General features: G+C 37.0%; 1 protein-coding gene across 2 annotated transcripts in view; it reads left to right on the forward strand.

Moving 5' to 3' along the window:
• The window catches only part of tmem266 (transmembrane protein 266), a 47,645-nt gene that overhangs the window by 14,223 nt on the left and 14,947 nt on the right, over positions 1-18,475 (forward strand). For both annotated transcript variants that reach the window (XM_053487716.1, XM_053487707.1), the window contains exon 4: positions 17,850-18,004. In XM_053487716.1, the coding sequence (XP_053343691.1) occupies positions 17,850-18,004 (155 nt within the window). The remainder of the gene's footprint in view (positions 1-17,849; positions 18,005-18,475) is intronic.

The following is an 18,475-nucleotide window of genomic DNA, read 5'->3' on the forward strand; positions in this document are numbered from 1 at the left end:
CATGGTTTCTTCATTTATACATAATTTCTTCATTCATTACATTTTCTTCATTTTGATATTTGACATAAACATTAACTAAAGGGCATGACCTTTATCTTCTTGGTTTTATGCGATGTGCTGTATCCACATGATTGTCTTTCTGGATAACTGCCTAAATGAGATAGTTCCTATTAAAGTGTTTATGAACCGATTGATGGCAAAATGAGGTAAAAGCCATTTTTTGTACAGTACTTTCATTCATTTTGTCCAGTTATTTTTTGCAGGCACAAAAGGTTGTCTATGTAAAATCGCTATGTGTTTTTCTTTTACAAGCTTTAAATCACCGGCACAGGTTTTTGCTGCATTTCAAAGCCATGATGCAGTTCCAGTATTGATGAAATGAATATTTATGAAATACATAATATGCAGAGCGATAATGCTACAACACTTAGGAGATGTGTGACCACTCTGTGTACAAGAGACATACGATTCATATGTTTTGTGCAGGAAGCTGTTGCTCTTGGTACACCTGGGTATGTTCACTGTGCCTCATTTTCCAATCAGGATTTCCAAATTCTATGTGCTCCTTTTGAGACCACAAACATTTATCCATTTAATTGAAGCCTGATCTGACTTGATCTGTTATCAAAAACAAAAAACAAAAAAAAAAAGTAAAACTGAAGCTGGTAGAGAAAAGAGGCTAATGATAAATTAGTCATCATATTGCCAAAACCTCAGTTTGCAGTCAAACTCTTCATACTTGTGCATTAGGTCTAATACGCGATTGTCAGGACTGATGTCCTCTTTGTATCTAAGATCCAGCCCTTATGTCTTAAGAGCAGATTGACGTTTTCCCATGATAAGTAGCTGTTAGCATGAGTGCTTTGTCATTTTATATCATTAGTTGATATGCTCTAATGCTCCTATATTGTTCTGCTGTAAATATAATGCATTGCTTGACACTGAAGTAGTGATGAAGCTGGGCAGAACTTTAGGTCTCAGCAGAAAAAAATCACTTTGTTGCTGAACATTTTTGTAGTGCAGTCCTTAAAGATATGCCAGGGGAACTCTTTCCCTATAAAAAAAAGTGTTTGGGAGTTATGCATTACGTTCACAGTGGACAGTGATATTGTGGACTCTGATATCCACAAGACAAATGCATATACAGTAATATGGGTTCTAAACACAGTGCACTTGAACACATACTGTAATCAGTTATGTTACCTGACATCGTGTATTTCAGGTGTTTGAATATAATACATTCTTATCCCTGCAGCCCAGCTGTAGTAGATCAAATCTTGACTTGTGTCCTGGTTGTATCCTGGACCTCACTTATTTCCAAAACCACCTATAGATTAATCTTTTCCATTCTAATGACCCTTAATCTATTGGCTGTAGTGGTGCCCAGCATTAAATAGACGCTGTCCAGTAGACACCACCAGATGTCAGATGGTGATAACTTCTACTCTACTGTTCACTCTTGTCCAAAAGCCTTGCTGTCATGCTCCTAACCTGCCCCATCTTGTCTGCCTTACTTTCTCTAGTACTTCCACTGAGCTTTAATAGTGTGGTATGAATGTTCTTCCAAGACCCACTCTCCCCCTCATCACCATGCACACAAGCATCCTGTTCCTTGGCTAAGAGACAGTGTCCTTCCTTTGCTTTCCACCTTTTCCCTTTCTTTACCTCCACATCAGCATGTAGATACATTGAATGAATAATGATTGCATTTCTTAAAGCTATGTTTCTGTATTTAACTGGAGAAACTCTTTGATTAGTATTAATGTATTCTTCTTAAAGCAGGTTACTTAACAATTACAGTGGATTTAGGAAAGCCTATAGTTGAAGTGAAGGAGGCATGAGTAGCATACTGTATAATCAAGGGGCTCTGGGGTTAAGGCAATGGAAAACTGTTCAGAAGGACTCAGTTTCTCACCCCACTACCACCAAGTGGCCACTGTTGGGCCCTTGAGCAAGGTTCTTAACCTCAACTGCTCAAATGTATAGTAAGATAAAAATATAAGTTGTGCCAAATGAAGTATATAAAAGTAAAGTTTATACATTTGCATGTAACCTATATTGACTCCTTATGATTTATTTATTTTAATTTTTAATTTTAATTTTTTTTTGGTGGGGGGTTAGTGAGCACAGATCTACTTTTGTATTGTAGTACTTGCTACATGCTTTTTTATTATTATAATGAATTCCAAATTGGTTGACATTTTTAAACATCCAACATCTGTATGCATTATCTGATTTTTCCAGACATATTTTAATAGTAATAAATGGAATTACAAAACTATAAAAAAAAAATTACAGACTAACCCTGTGACCCTTTCACACGTTGTTGTTGTTTTTTTTTTACTCATTATGTGTTAAGTATAGTAAGTCTGTGTCGCTCTGTAGTGTGAAGGTTAAGCACTTGGTTGTTGGCCTTTTGGTCTCTGCTGTCCGGTCTGGGCAGTGTGAGTCATGCTGGACAGGCACTGTGCAGGGCTCTGCTTCATGCTGGGAAAGTAGACAAACACCATAAGCTTAATTATGGCAAGCATCACAGCAACCACAGGCCACACCTACCTGTGTGTGCGTGTGTGTGTGTGTGTGTGTGTGTGTGTGTGTGTGTTCAAGACCAGATGGCTTATGTGCACTCATAGGATTGTGTCTTTGTGTGTGTGTGTGTGTGTGTGTGTGTGTGTGTGTGTGTGTGTGTGGTCCCAAACTAACATTGGCCTTTACCTGATAGTTAAACTACTTGAAAAATTGTTTAATCATGCTACATAAAATCCTATAGTACCATAATGCAAGAGATTTAGAAAGTATATTTAACATATTTATTTTACATAATTATTATTTCGCTTTGGGATATTTTGTAGTTTTATGGCAGCTGCATTTATAGTGACTGAATATAGTGCAGATGCAGGGTTTATCAACAGAATGAACGTCTAATGTAAATAAGGCCTACACAATTAACAAATTGTAAGCTACACTGATCAGCCATAACACCCGCCAAAAACTACCCGCCTAATATTGCATAGGCTCCGTTTGCAGCCAAAACAGCATTGACCTGTGTGTTCTAACATCTTTCTGTTGGAACCAGCATTAACTTTTTCCTTAATTTGAGCTACAGTAGTTCTTCTATTGATTTTGACTACACGGGCTATAGGCTTCACCCCCCATGTGCATCAGTAAGCCTTGGCCCTGTCGCTGGTTCAGCAATTTTCCTTCCTTGGATCATGTTTGGTATGTCCTGACCACTGCAGACATCCTACCAGAGCTACAGTTTTGGAGTTGCTCTCACCCAGTTGTCTAGTCATTACAATTTGACCCTTTTCACAGAAGCTACATTTTCAATAGCTCATTACAATGGCCCCTGAAAGTGGTTGGGATATATTAGGCAGCAAGTGAATCTTTGCTTCTGAAGTTGATGTGTTGGATGCAGAAAAAATGGTCAAGCATAAGGATTTGAGTGACGTTGACAACAGCCAAATTGTGATGGCTAGAAGACTGGGTCAGGGCAACTCCGAAACTTCAGGGATGTTCCTGGTTAACAGTGGTCAGGACCAAGCAAAAGTGATCCACGGAAGGAAAACTGATGAACTGGCGACTGGGTCGTGGGTGGCCAAGGCTCACTGATGCTCATGGGAAGTGAAGGACTGGCCTGTGTAGCCTGATCCAATAGACGCGCCTAGTGTAGATTAAATTGATGAAAACGTTTATGCTAGTGTTATTTGTGTTTTATTGAGTATAGTGCAAAGAGTTTTGGACACTAAGATGGACATTAGAGTGTTAACTTGACTCGAAATTCAGCTCAGTGACTTGTGCACCTGGAAAAACTGCAATGTTATAAAGTCTGATCAGTTTTCAGCCCTTTGTAAACCATACTCAGTGTTTTTTTTGAGTAAACCAACAAAAGCATGTTTAGGAGATGTTAGTGACAGATTTCTAAGGGTCCTTTTTTATTATTTCTTTGATTCCCTTGTGGCGGCACGGTGGCTTAGTGGTTAGCACTGTGGATTTGCACCTTCAGGGTCCAGGTTTCATTCCCAGTCTGTGTGATGGACTGGTGTCCTATTTAGGGTTTTCTTTACTTAACATGATTTGGATTTGCATAAAAGTCACTTTCTTCTGTAAATCATTTTATCTTGAGTTCTGATGCTTGATATCTGGGTCTGCATTTGCTTCCATTTTCCATCACACACACGCACACACACAAACACATATGTTGAAGCTCAAATAGTCAATGGCATACTGACCTGGCAACACTACATTGTTTTAAAGTCTGATTAGCTCATAGCCCTTTTCAACCCATTCTGTAACAGTGCAGACAGTTCAGAAGGATGTACACAAAGTTCTTTGGAGTGAACTTGGAACTGCTTGTTTAGGCAGATTTTTTTGTAATTAAGTTCTTTTATTGTTTAAAGTGCATGGTCAGCTTAATTGTAACAATGTATTTTTTTCTTCATTTCTCATTTTGTAATTGCTTTGTCTCCTCTGTAAACAGCTTCTTTGTCCACCTTTGAGATAATTTACTCCCAGATAAGATGCGTGTGTGTGCATGTTTATATGCATTTCCTTTTTTAGACCTTTGAGATGGACTGCTATCCCATTTAGGATGCACTGTTGAGGCCAAAAGTCACATGAACCCAAACTAAAGACATTCTAACTCTGTTATTCTCATTGTCTCATTTTATTTCCATAAAAGGTGATTAATAGCTAAGAGACATCATTATTTCACTTTTTTAACTACATCAAACGTTCAGTGCATTAAAAATATATGTATGTGTGTGTATGTGGAGGCATTGCATTTTAATTGCTTAAACTGAAATTTGAAACAGCTTCTTACAATACTTTTTAGATTTTTTTTTCTTTATCCTGAAGATCTGGTATAACTTGGACATGATTTTTCTGTTCCACAATTTTTTTTATGGGATTTAGTAGAGGGCCTTGTAATGGTCACTATGAGACTGTTGTCATTTTGTATCTTGTTTATCTTGTATCTATTTTGTTTTATTTTGCAACTCTATCTATAAATAGATATGCTGGTGAAAAACTCTGACGGCAAATTTTTTAGGAATACTTTTACTTTAGTATTCCTAGATCCTCTTTCCTCATATTGCTCATAATTTCTGAAGTACATCAGTCCATTTTCCATCAAAACAACACCACAACATGATGCTGCCACTCCCAAGCTTTAAACCCAGAATGGTCTTCTTTGGATGGAAAGCCTTAACCCCTTTCTCCAAACATAATAAAAAAACTGTAATTTTTTCCAAAGAATACTCCTCCAAATGGGGCACCACGGTGGTGCACTGTGACCTTGCACCTTCAGGGTTGAGGGTTCTATTCCCATCTCAGGTCTGTATGCATGGAGTGGTATGTTCTCCCCTTGCTTTTCATCCAGGTACTCTGGTTTCCTCCCACAGTCCAATGACATGCAGATTAGATTACCTGGCATTTTCAAATTGTCCATAGTGTGAGAGTGCATGTGTGTGCCCAGTGATGAATTGGCACCCTATCAAGGGTGTACCCCACCCTGTGCCCTTGGGTAAGTCTCCTGGGATAGGCTCCAAGTCCCCATGACCCTTTACACATAGTAAAGTGGTATAGAAGATGAATGAATGAACTCATCTGTCTGGATTTTAAACTATTCTAGTTTTGAAGTTGGAGACTTCTACCTGGTATAACAGCCTTTCGGATCATGATAATATAGGTCTCTCTAAAATGATAATGTACATACTTTGGTATCTGTTGTTATCTGTTGCTTTGTTGTTGTCAACCTTATAGTTCATTTAAATCTTTTGGAGTTCCTTCATCACTGGGAGTTTATTTGCATGGATTTTCTAAATGATGAGGTCCCAAGATTTTTACACAAATGTTTGATCAGACAATTGAATAACATTTATTGGTTTAAAAATTGCTCTTAAAAAGGAGCCACAATTTTCTTTTGTGTATTTTTTTTATCTACATAATTTAATCACTTTTTAAGTTATTCTCTATACCGCTTATGCTGGTAAGTGTCATGAGAAGCCTGTAGCCTACACCAGGGGATTCAAGCCGGGCTAACCCCTATATGCTGTGCCAGTCCATCACAGGACACAAAAGCACATACACTACCGCTCAGAAGTTTGGGTTCACTTTCAAACTTTATGGTCTTTGATGATTTTTATTTATTTCTACATTATAAAGCAATGCTAAAGGCATCCAAAATATGCACTAATCTCCTTTGAACAGTTGATATTAAGATGTGTCTGCTACTTATGATCTGTAAATCCTTTATAACGACTTTAATCCGAGGTGTTGTTAATTGGTGATTTCTAAGTGTGGTAAATCGAAATGAACTTCTCCTCTGCAGCAGAGGTAGGTTTTAGTCTTGCCTTCCTGGGAAGGTCTTCATGAGAGCCAGTTTCATCATGGTGCTTGATGGGTTTTGCAAATGCACTTGACAATTGACTAATCTGCATGTGTTTAGAATGTGAATCTACAATCAGGAGAAAACCCACCAAGCACAGCGAGACACACAGAATCAAGGCAGGAAAGGCACAGCCATGACCCTGGAGGTACAAGGCCACAGGGCTAACCAGTACATAATTTTATTTGAATATAATGCAATATGAAGAAATCAGAGACTCAGGTAAAGTAAAACATAAATGGTAGGAATTAAAGGATAGCTAGCACCAGTTGCAGCATATATTTTAGCACGTTTATCATGTCCTCCAATCAGTGTCAGTTTATTGAACAAGCAGCATAATGACTAGTATTTATAGGAATGAACTGCCCAGGCAGTAAAGTTTACAAGTCTAATCTACAGCTTAACGTAGACACTATGTCCTATGAAAGACTCTTTGCTAAGAATATGCTGTATGTTTACAGCCATGTACTGTAGTTGTGCATTGAGGCATGTTTTTTGTGCTTTCCCTTTGTTCTTCTGTTTTAGATGGGACAGAGTCTTCTTTGGAACACAAAGCAACATGTACAATAGGTTTGGTATTTGCACAGTAACTGCATGATTGAATCTGGTAGACAAGCTTTAGAGGAAGTTGGAACATATTTTGTTGCCATGTCATCTGCTAAACAATGATAATTGAATTTGAAGGGTAAACAATTTAAAGTAAGATTTTTTTGGGGGGAGAATCAACCTTAAAAAAACAACATTCTCATGTTTTCAGTTGTTCTTTGCCACCAGCAGCGACAGATCATCTATTAGATTCTAAGCTATAAACATTTTTACTTTAAGCCTTTGATTTGTCTATCTTTAAAGTCACATGTGTTTTTTTTTTTTTTACTTTTAAACACGAGCAGAGGTTCCTATAAAACATTTTATCTTGGCCATTTTTGCAAAACCTGACTAGCACTGTAGCTGTAGCACAGACTTGGTATTAACTAATAATGGGTTTAAATTATAGTGCACAATTATACACACATTCTGTGTGTGCAGTACCATGGGATAACCTGTTATAAAGGTTAATTATTTCAAGTCTGTGTGAACTAAACATTTCGATTGAACATCAAGAGAGCAATGTCTGCTGACCTGAATCATGTACCTTAATTCGGAAAGACCTTCACCCAAATTTTTCCAACACTGTGTCACTATAAAAAAGAAGCTCCACATTAGAGCTGTGTGTCATGGATCTGGTGCTGCTTCTTAAAGTAGCATAGTTGGTCACAATGGGTGACTGTGTAGGAAGATGTCTATTCTATCTAACTTTAGGGGGTACAAACAGATCTTACAGAGCTGAGTGCAGGGGTTAAGATGCCAGTCTTTTGGTTATTCATAGTGTGCTTTGGCAGAAGAGCTTCCTGAGCAGAGCATACAGCAAAGCTTTTAACTTATGGGGTGTGTACAGTCTCCTCTTTTAGTACTGAAATGGCAAAACCAATTTCTATGATTTGAGGGTTAGGAATTCCAGCTTTATTTCTGATATTTCCATTTAGAAGTATTAAATGATTGATTGTTTATACAATTAATAGTTCTGAATATCTACTCCAGGTTTAAATTCTGTGTTTCACTTTTGAAGACTGCATTTAGCATTTAAAAGAATAAACCAATATAAAGAGTGTTGAGCTGCCAGTGGGAGAAAGGCAAGCCATTTTTCATCTGAGAATAGAGGAATTATTTAACCAGAGTCATACAACTAGAATTATGCATCAGGTCACTAATCTTTATTGATGATGTAATTTTTGATGATAGCAAAAGAATAAATACAGAAGTCAGTCTGCTCTCTGCCAATTTCTTTGCAAGCTTTAATCATGATATAGTCATTTTATTAAAGAAAAAGCATATGAAATTCCATCATTAATTTTTTTTAGAAGCAGTTATTGCCAAACAAGAATCATATACACTTGGTCATCTCTAAGAGTGGAAGTGGTCTGTCACATGGCTTCTTCATTTTTGAAATTGTAAGTGATAATTAAAAGTCTGACTTTTTCAAAGAAAAAGAATTTTAAAATATTTTTAGTAACAAATCTGTTATAGAAGACACATTACTAAGCACAAATATTTTAGGTTATATTGGCCATATCCCATAGTAAATATTATAGTCACTTACTGACGAGAAGTACTGCTGTACTTTATAATGGTTTTAAAACAATGTTTTAATCTTGTTATTACCCACATTCTGCTCTGGAAAATGTGTGTAACAAAGAAGCTACTTCTGAAGTTGCAACATGGAAGTGACCAATCTTGCTTCCCTAAAAAGTTCTTAACTTCAGCCGTTTTGCCGCCCCAATTATGGCCATTTTTCAAGCGTATACTGTTTCACTTCAAACAATAATCATTCAAAATGCAAAGTATTCTTTTTATTTTTGTACTAAAGTTGATGTCAGCTTCTAAAAGCATATGACCTGTAAAATTGTTGCTTAAATTAAAGCATTCCAGTTAGTAAAAGTAAAAGCTTAAAAAATAAAAAATAATCTGCAATTTCTATAACCATGTAAAATTTATGTTGCAATAAAATGTGAAATCTAAAATGGGCAATTTTTATCTGAATGACAATTAAGAGCATTAAAAATATTTAATTAAAAAAAGTTACAGACACTACATAAAAGGGCATGAAATTGTATTTAGCAAATATGTTTCTTTTTATCAGATAAAAAGATATTTGTGAAAACATATTTACAGAATGTTTTGGCCAACATTAATCTAACCAATTTAATACAATTTAGTTTATCCTGGTAAATATTGCGGGCAGCTTTGATTTCATTCAGGACCAGTGTCTCACATGACCACTAATATGGGTGATATTTTGGGGTAGGAGAGGGTTTGTTATTATTCATGGAGTTTGAACTTCTCCAGCTGTTCACTTAATTAAAAACATCAGGTTGACTGCTAGGCCAATGAAGGCTCAATCTATTTCCATTTTCTATGCATTAAAAGCCAATATCTCTTAGAAAGTGCAGGCCTGAATTCTGAACTCCCGTTCTGGTGCTATTGAGTGGTTCAGTGACTGTAAAGAGTTTCTGTGATTAAGGTTTTTTGCAAGCTGCTTGCTTTTTGTGTTTGGTCAGTTATAGGTATGAAGTTAAACTTGGTACAATCTCAGTTACTTCATAAAGTACAACTTATGGCTTGCTTGAAGCAGCTATTGTTACATTCTGACTTCTCTTTATCGTTGTCTCACATTATCTGTGGCTGTAAAATGTGTATAAAAAAACAACATTTGTCAGGACTGCATTGTGAATGCAACTATCTTCCACAAATCAGTGAGGATTTCTCCTAACTGACCCATTATTGGTATATGGTTTACGGCTAAATCATTTAATATTAAAGGATAAATTATTTTACTGTCCTCACATTTCTGTAATATATTTATAGTAATAGTGGGTAGTGGCATGTTTAATAATGAACATTTTAGATGTAAAATTGATTAGCTGTAAAAGCAGCAACAGTAGTTTATTCAGCCTATACCGTATATTGCTTAGTCCTTAGTTCTTTTTTCTGTCTTTACCTACAGCTCATGGTTCATGCTTGCTAAAATATTGAGGATTGTAAGTGGATTTTGATCAACAATTAAAACACCAAAGACGGACACCAGTATCATCATTGTTTCTTTTTTCTTGTCTTGTCACATCATTTTTAAATTATGTGCTAAAACAGGCTAGTCAACATTTTCCTTGTTTATGAACTGACATTAGTCTTATGGAGCACTTTATACATAACCTGTGGAGTTGTGATCTATTTGTTACACATTGTTCTTTGCTTAATAGACCTCTCTGTACCATTTTCTTATCACATTACATACCACAGTTTTTAAATTCATTTTAAGAAATGTTATGTTCAATGTACAGTCTGTCTAGAGTAGATTATATTAGGGGATGAGATAACGTTGTATTGATTCCGGAAAGGAAATGTAAGTGTTCAACCAATGCATGAATATACTAAGCAACATGAGCACAATAGAAGGAAGAAATAAATATAGATACAAATAATGTAAGAGAGGCATCTGTACATATAAAGAGATCAGTACAAATACACATATGTACATATAGCTCTTAGATCAAAAGTTATACAGATGTACATACATTTAAAATGTGCAAGTGTATTTAAGTATAAATATGGAACATTACATTTTAAATATGCAAGTATACTATGAAAAGTATGCCTATTTGACAAGTTTTAGCCTGACAAAATTTACCATGACAATATGTTTTCAATAAATAGTTATTTATTATCTAATCATCTATTAACAAATAACCTAATTACCAAGATGTCCATAACCTTTATTACGGTTATAAGAAAGGGGGAAAAGCATGTGCTTTTTTAGACGGTTTTTAGACTCAGTGCCGTTTAAGTGTTTTCCCTGCCCTCTAATAGCCCTGAATCACATCATAAAGGACTTGATAATTAGCTGAGCCATCAGTCATAGAGATTCACAGGACTTGAATTGTGAAGCATTACTCCAGTCTGTCATTTTATTTCCGTTAATACTGGGGTCAGAAAGACAGTGTGAATTAGTTAGGCTTTATAATATGATCAAACCATAAGGCTTGCTGTTATCAGAGCGTGAAAAAAGACGTTAGAAAAAATTGGTTGTACTTAATAAATGGTTATTATGGCAAATAAAAATACCTTTCACATATCTCATGATTTTTAATGGGCAGGAAATGTAAAAAATGTTAAAAATATATTTATTTTTATTGAGCTGTTGGGAGACTTAATAGGTTTGTCAGAGCAGTGATCGACTGTGAGCGGCTTCTGTTGATGAAACCTACAGCTGCTTGGCCAAGTCCATTTTTCAGACTTCCTTTGACATTGATTTTTCCAGCATTAATACTATTAATACTTTAGGTCTGATTACCAATTGTAATTAGAAAAGGTTACGTCTGTGTGTGAAAACGAGATCTTATAGTTAATTTAATAAACGATTGTAATTTTTTACATTTATTACAGTAATACTTTACCCTGAGGTACACTATGCTAACATTTTCTTTTGTTACTTATAATTAACAAACCATGAACTTCAGCATTAACAAATCATTCATCATGTTAACAGAGTAACAGAGTAAGTTAACATCTGTAGTGTTCCATTTGTTTTTTAAACAAATACATCTGTATCAACAGATGTTTATTGTGGTCAGGTCTGAAAATTAATTACAACCTGTCAGATACATGGTGGTGTGCTGGTACAGCAGGAAGTGTTGCTGCTGCGGCTCCAGGCTTTAACAAGTCAATTATGGACAGACTGTTACTGTCTGTGTGGAGATCGTTATGTTGTCCCCATGGCCACGTAGGCTCTTCTGGGTTCTCGATTTTCAGCCCATCTTCCAAAAACTGGAAGGGACTCCGGACCTTTAAAAATGTATGACTCATGAACATAACCAGGATAAAGCAGTTACTGGAGGTGAATAAATGTTACCAAAAGCTGATCATCAGGTCAGTGTGTATAAACATGGAAACCAATGATTTAGGCCCATTTATCAGTAATGACACTGTTTAAATCTCCAGGCTATACACTTCAGCAAATGGAACCTTGAAGCACTAGTTGATCTTGTTTGTATGTGTATCTTGTTTATGTGATGTGTTATCTGCAAATCATCTGTGTGCACAGCGAAGATGAAGCATTCTCTTACTGAAAGTGCTCTGCTATTTAGCTAGTAGGTTGTAGAGGGGATGTGAGGAGTTCTCCATGATGGTTGTGTAGCATGCTTCTCTTAACTACCAGCTCGAAACACTCCAGGGGAGTGCCCAATACTGAGCTTATCACTAAGCCAGTGGAATTTTTATCTTTATTGGTATCAATGCAGCAAAGCAAATTCACTTGCTTGCATTTCCTTTCCCCGCTCCATAGAGGAATATAACTGATGGTCTTTTCTGCACACTACATATGTCAGTTATTGACCTAGCACCCAGCCTCCTCTGATTCCCTCTGACTCGGCAGCCATTTAATCGTCCTCTAACAAATCGGTGGATCTGCTGACAATGCTGATCTTTATGAACTCCCCGAGTGTAGCCCAAGCTTTTCCTCTTATCAGACATACAGCTTTAATAACTTTCCAAAAAATCAACAATGTGAGGAAAATTACTGTAAAAAAGAGCAAGAAAAGAGCAAAGGGAAGCTTGGGAATTGAGAGGTTGCATTGAGGACGGTGAGAGTTACGTGTGTGTGTGTGTGTGTGTGTGTGTGTGTGTGTGTGTGTGTGTGTGTGTGTGCGTGCGTGTGTGTGCACATTGTATACAATAAATAAGCTTATTATGGGTTATTATGGTTATTATGCTGTGGAAGTGTGTTGGGTGTGTCAGAAGATATGTGACTGGAAAATAATGTTTCTATTTTTTTTTACACTTACGCAACATACTGACTAATGTCTTAGTACAGTTCACATTATCTGATGTTTAGTGTTTTCATGCTGTCCTTTGATTCTGTTTATAGTGCAACATTATGAATGTTTTAGTCTCTTCAGACGTTTTTTTTTTTTAACCCCCAGTTGCTTATACGTCATACTGATTTCGATTCAGGGTCACCAGCCACATTTAACTTTCAGTGTCCCATTTCTACAACAAAGTCCACTTGTATCCTCACGTTGCTATAAAACTGTGTCACACTCCTTCACTTGTGCCATCTGTGATGTCTGAATCCTGATATCTTTATATGATGTAGACTCATCCATCAGCCCCACATAACTGAGCTGTGATCTACGTGGTAGAAGAACCTGGCATTCCCAAATCAATGTGATCTGCCAGGCCTCCTGGTCTTCTTCTTTTTTTTCTTCTTCTTTGTGCCCTTATCAGAGTTTCATCTCCCCATAAATACTGCAGCAGGCTGTTAAGGCCATTTGTGAAAAATGAAGTTTCTATCTTGCCTTAATCCATCACCCCACCCCCTTTTCTAATGCTTCTATTAAATGTAATTCTTTTTCGCTTTTGCTGGAAGGGAACCAGTTAAAATGAGTTATTTAACTGTATACATTTAGACACTAATCCTGAATCCTACATGACTGTCCTTTTCCCTGTTTGGTCTTTTTTTTTCAGAGAATTCCATTTTCACTCCTTTCTTTGTGTTTTATAAACACCATTTATTTCATATTAGGCTATTTACTTATCCATAATGATGTGGCACTGTTGCTATTATCTTATTTTGCACAGTTTTCACTTTAGACCATTGCAATTGTGTTTAAAAATGTGTATCTCCTTGGTGTCATGAAATTATCTCAATGCAACATTTCATATCCATTATATGCTTTTGTACATACAAATAAAAAATATTGACCTCCAAAGATCTAAAGAAGCATTTAAAAAGATAAAGTAGTATTGATGGATATCATACCTGTGATATCAACAGTGATAATAAACATTCAGAAAATGAAAAAAAAAAAAAAGACACAGATGTGGAAAAGATTTAATAGGAAAATTAATTTGAGGAAACAATACAGTTATATTGTTTAGAAATAGAATTTTGATTGTATCTCTATTAATACTTTTAGATCAGCTTTTTACATGTTATAATAAAAGAAAATCTTGCCTGATATTATATTCCAATAAAATATGCATGTCATTTGCATCTGTATATATGTATATACATAAAAATGACTAACCCCTTATCCCTTTATGCAGTAATAATGTAATGTTATCTCTATGTCTTATGTTTTCTTCAGTAGTGTAGATGTGTAGATGGCTGTCAATTCAAAAGCAGAATAACTGCACAGTAACACAATACTATGGCTAGACCAGGAGTTATTGTAAGAGGCTTAAAATTATAGCTTTAATTTATATTAATTCCTATATACTGTATATTGGAATATATACAGTATCAGCCCTATTACAGGAAATTACAGGATTTCTTTTTTAAAAACTATAAAAATAACACTTAATGTCATTGGATAATTAAGTAACATCAACAACAATGACAGTCAATTGTTATTTTAAGACATGAAGGTCAGCTGTTCTGGAATAGTTCTTGTAAGAAAAGTATTGTCAAGTGCGTCTTCAAAACCCATCAAGCACCATAATGAAACTGTCTCTCATGAAAACCATCACATGAAAGCAAAACCAAAACTTACACCCGCTGCAGGGGAAAAGCTCATTTAGAGTTACCAGCCTTAAAAATCACAAATTAACAGCACCTCAGATTAGAGCCAAAGTCCTTACAGAGCAGAAGTATCAGACACTTCTCAATATCAACTGATCAAAGGTCTGTTCAGACTTTTGCCTGTGTGTGAGTATGTGCTCGCGTGTGTGTGTGTACTGTGATTGAGAGTTCAGTCTTGTCCTGTTTTTGTGCTAAAGTCTCTCTCAGATTTCCTGTGTTTAGTGTGGAGTTTGATTTACACCGATGCTGTAGGTGAACGAGGTCAATGACTGAGACAGTGAGTTCAGGTGTGGCTTCTGAACTCCTGTTTTAGCTTCAAGGTCATCATTGACAGTGAATTCAATACCATAGTTCCTGACAGAATTAGACACTTAATGGCCTACAGTGCTGCTCACTTCTGTGAAACCCTGGACAGGCCAAGAATAGCATGTTTTATTTCGCGTGAATGATGAACTCGACTGTGCAGATGATTTAGTTGACGATGGGATACTAAATAAAAGTACAAATTATGATGGACCATGTGGATGGTTTAATTTTGTAAAGGTCTTTTTTCGTATTTTTCAGCTCTGAAACTTTGTTTTTTTTATCTCTGTTTTATTTTTTAATTATTATTACTCTTGTTGAGCATTGTCTGTACATCCATCTAGAGGCGTGCAGCCTGCCATTCTCTTGATTTACAAAAAGTTCAATAAATTCCATTTATGGATTAGCATCAGTGATAGTGACACTGTAAACATGGTGAATATCTTGACATGGAATTTCTTCAGCCTTCTTCTTGTTTCTCAAGCAAGACCATTGACTTTAAGGGTTCAGCCTGTTTCATCAGGTGTGATACCTTTTTATGCTTTTTTTTTATCCACTCTTTGAGGTTTTTTGCTTCAATTATAGAGACTTGGGGTTAAAGTGAAGGCCACGTGTAAATAACTGGCTTACTTTAGCACATTGCTTCCTTTTTTTCCAAGTTTCATGAGGAAAGACATGCTGTCGATTGCTGAACAGAGAAAAAAAATCCTTCGTGATATATGGAGCGAGGTCACACCCAAGTAACTGTATGTGAGCTCTTACAGTCTGATCTGATCCTGGCACATTTTTACCGCCGTGGCTCTGCTCACCCTCTGGACCTGCCTGACTCATCCTGATGCACTGCTTCTGTTTGGAACTTCGGCACTTGTGATTCACCTTGTGCTGTCGTGTATTGTCCCACATGTATAACCTAAAGATTTGCTGCAACCTGAATGTCATGCCCTACCAAAAGCTATGCTCGTGAGATGCTGCTGTCTTTGGGTTTTAGTCTGTGTGGTTCTCAGACCCACAGCTATGTTTAAGCCTTTTGACATTATTTGAAATACCATCAGTCCTGTTTGTGTTGCCGTGCTGTTGGGATCCTCCTTAGGTACTGCTCTCTCTGGCTAAATCAGCTCGCCTGCCTGCTCTGCTGCTTAACACTGACATTTACTCTTCTGTTATCCTTTATTTTGCTATAAATCCCTGCTCACATTCTCACTCACACTAGAGCCAGACTGGAGGGACAAGAGGGGATTGGAAGCATTAGATTTAGGACAGGCTGGGTAATCAACTATTATTCTTGGCCTCGTTAAGCAAAACTGCTACTCGGATCAGGCAACGTGGAGCAATACTGTGAATCCCATGCTGTACTTTAAAAGTGACTGAATCAGTGCAGAATCAGCTGATCAGAGAACAACCTGCAGACTATCCAGGGGTTCGGATTGTGCACTTTGGCGAGAGCAAATTACTGCAAAGTGCTAAGGTGGTCTAATCAGGCATCACCTCTAAGCCACCCAGTCCGCTCTCGTGTCTTCTCTGTCCTTCTCGCTTGCACAGCGCAAGGGCAAAGACTGAAGCATGTAAGCTTTGTCTGGCTAATCAAATGTAGGCAAAGTCATGCTGTTAAGCAATCATCTTTTTTGGCTTCTTTTGAGGGTTGGAGTCTGTGACTTCCAGATGGTGTGTGTGTGCGTGTGTGTGCGTGTGTGTGTGTGTGTGTGTGTGTGTGTGTGTGTGTGGACAGGGACACAGGATGAGGTTAGACAGGCTTCACGAATGGGCCAGTCCGATCCTGCCAAGATCAAGATCCGCTCCCATGGAAAGGGACAGCTTGTATGGTACAAGCTTGGAGCTCACACTGGAACATACTACGCAAATGGTTGTTCTCCACACGAAAAAGTTATTTTAGACACAGTCAGTGTTTCGTCGAAAGAGAGACATCAAGATTGGACGGATTCCAGAAGCTCCTGGATGCTTTTTTTTTTTTTTTTGCCAAATTGTAGCAAATAGATTGTCTAGATTGTTCATGTGATCAGGAATATGCAGATAATAACATATGTTTCTGATAATGAATATCCCCACGATTCTATTAAATGTGCCAAAACAGAGATTGCTGATGGCAGCAGTACAGCAGCAGACGGTGGCGAGAGGAGAGAGAGAAACTGTGAGAGTGAGAAAGGATGAGGAAACAGGAGAGTGACAAGAATACAGAGAGCATAGGAGCGAAAAAGGCCATCAACGGGGCAATTCAATTAGCCAGTCTTTATAGGCGTGAGGAAAGGAGGGTGGGAGGCAGGGCGAAACAGAGAGAGAGAGAGAGAGAGATGACGACGACTGCATAAGCAATTAATCATACAGAAGCCCGTTCAGCACAGGGGCCCACAAAATATGTGACAATGTATGAGCACTACAGATAAATGAGGAAAGAACCAATTAGATGCAGTTTAGAAGAAAGTTTGTTATTCTCATTTATCACAGAGGAAATTGCATCAGTGCCATATGAAGTCTCACAGTGATTGCATTTTTTTTTATGTAACGACATATACATATTTTTCAGGAACTAATTTGGAATATACTTTAGTGTGTGTGTGTGTGTGTGTGTGTGTGTGTGTGTGTGTAATGCGTATCTGCATGGTTAATGTGTGTGTGTGTGTGTGTGTGTGTGTGTGTGTGTGAGTCTATTACTTTTAATGCTGGAGAAACATGTTCGTAAAACATACACTAAATCGTATCTTATCATTTGCTGTTTAAAAAAAGAATCATAAAACAAAAAATTCATTGTAACAGTTTTTTTGTCCTAAGACAATGTAAATGTCTGCACTTGACTGTATGTAGGAATGTATGTATTTTTTTCGTGCGCAGACGTCCCCTGCAGGTACAGGGAACAGAAATCTATCCCGTAGTTGATTTCTGCACACTGTTTGCCCCCTTTGCCCTCACATCATTTGCATGTAAATGAAATTTAGATTCTGTAAGATTACAATGTAATGATCTACATAGATTAAAGAAGATATGATGAGTTACCCCCCCCCCTCTCTCTCTCTCCTCTTTTCTGACTCTCAGGTCTAACTGGCTGAAGCCGTGTTGCGGGAGGAGGGCAGCTCTTTGGCAGGTGTGTTTGCTGAGTGCAGGTTTTAACTGCTTGCTGGTGGCGTGTGTTATTCTGGTGGTGGTCCTGCTGACTCTGGAGCTCCTAATCGACACCCGGCTGCTGCAGTGTGAGTAGCAGATCACAAGGACGGACCTACAGATGGAGTCTCTGTAAACATGTTGGTCTTAGCACAGAAATTCTCCCAGGTGTATTCACTTTTATTATTATTATTATTATTATTATTATTATTAATAATAATAATAATAATAATAATACATTTAATCACAAGTTAGGCCTAAATTACGCCTATAGATACATTACAATTTTGATGTTTTTAAACTTCAAAAGAATCTATTAAATTACAATCTTCAACTTTAATTACAAACTACACGGGTATGAAATATAACTTAATTATTGAAAAATCAGTCCAAGACATTACTGCACACCTTGTTATATATACTTTATATTAAACAAATAACACATGGGCCTCAGTTTACTTTTACTATATCACTGTCCAACATTTCAGTTTGTCCCAAATTCATACTTGTTTATTTCTGGGTATTTTAGGCCATGTTTGTTTAGCCTGGTTTAGTTTGGG

Source organism: Clarias gariepinus, chromosome 2, assembly GCF_024256425.1.
Source record: "Clarias gariepinus isolate MV-2021 ecotype Netherlands chromosome 2, CGAR_prim_01v2, whole genome shotgun sequence".
In the NCBI taxonomy this organism is placed as follows: domain Eukaryota; kingdom Metazoa; phylum Chordata; class Actinopteri; order Siluriformes; family Clariidae; genus Clarias; species Clarias gariepinus.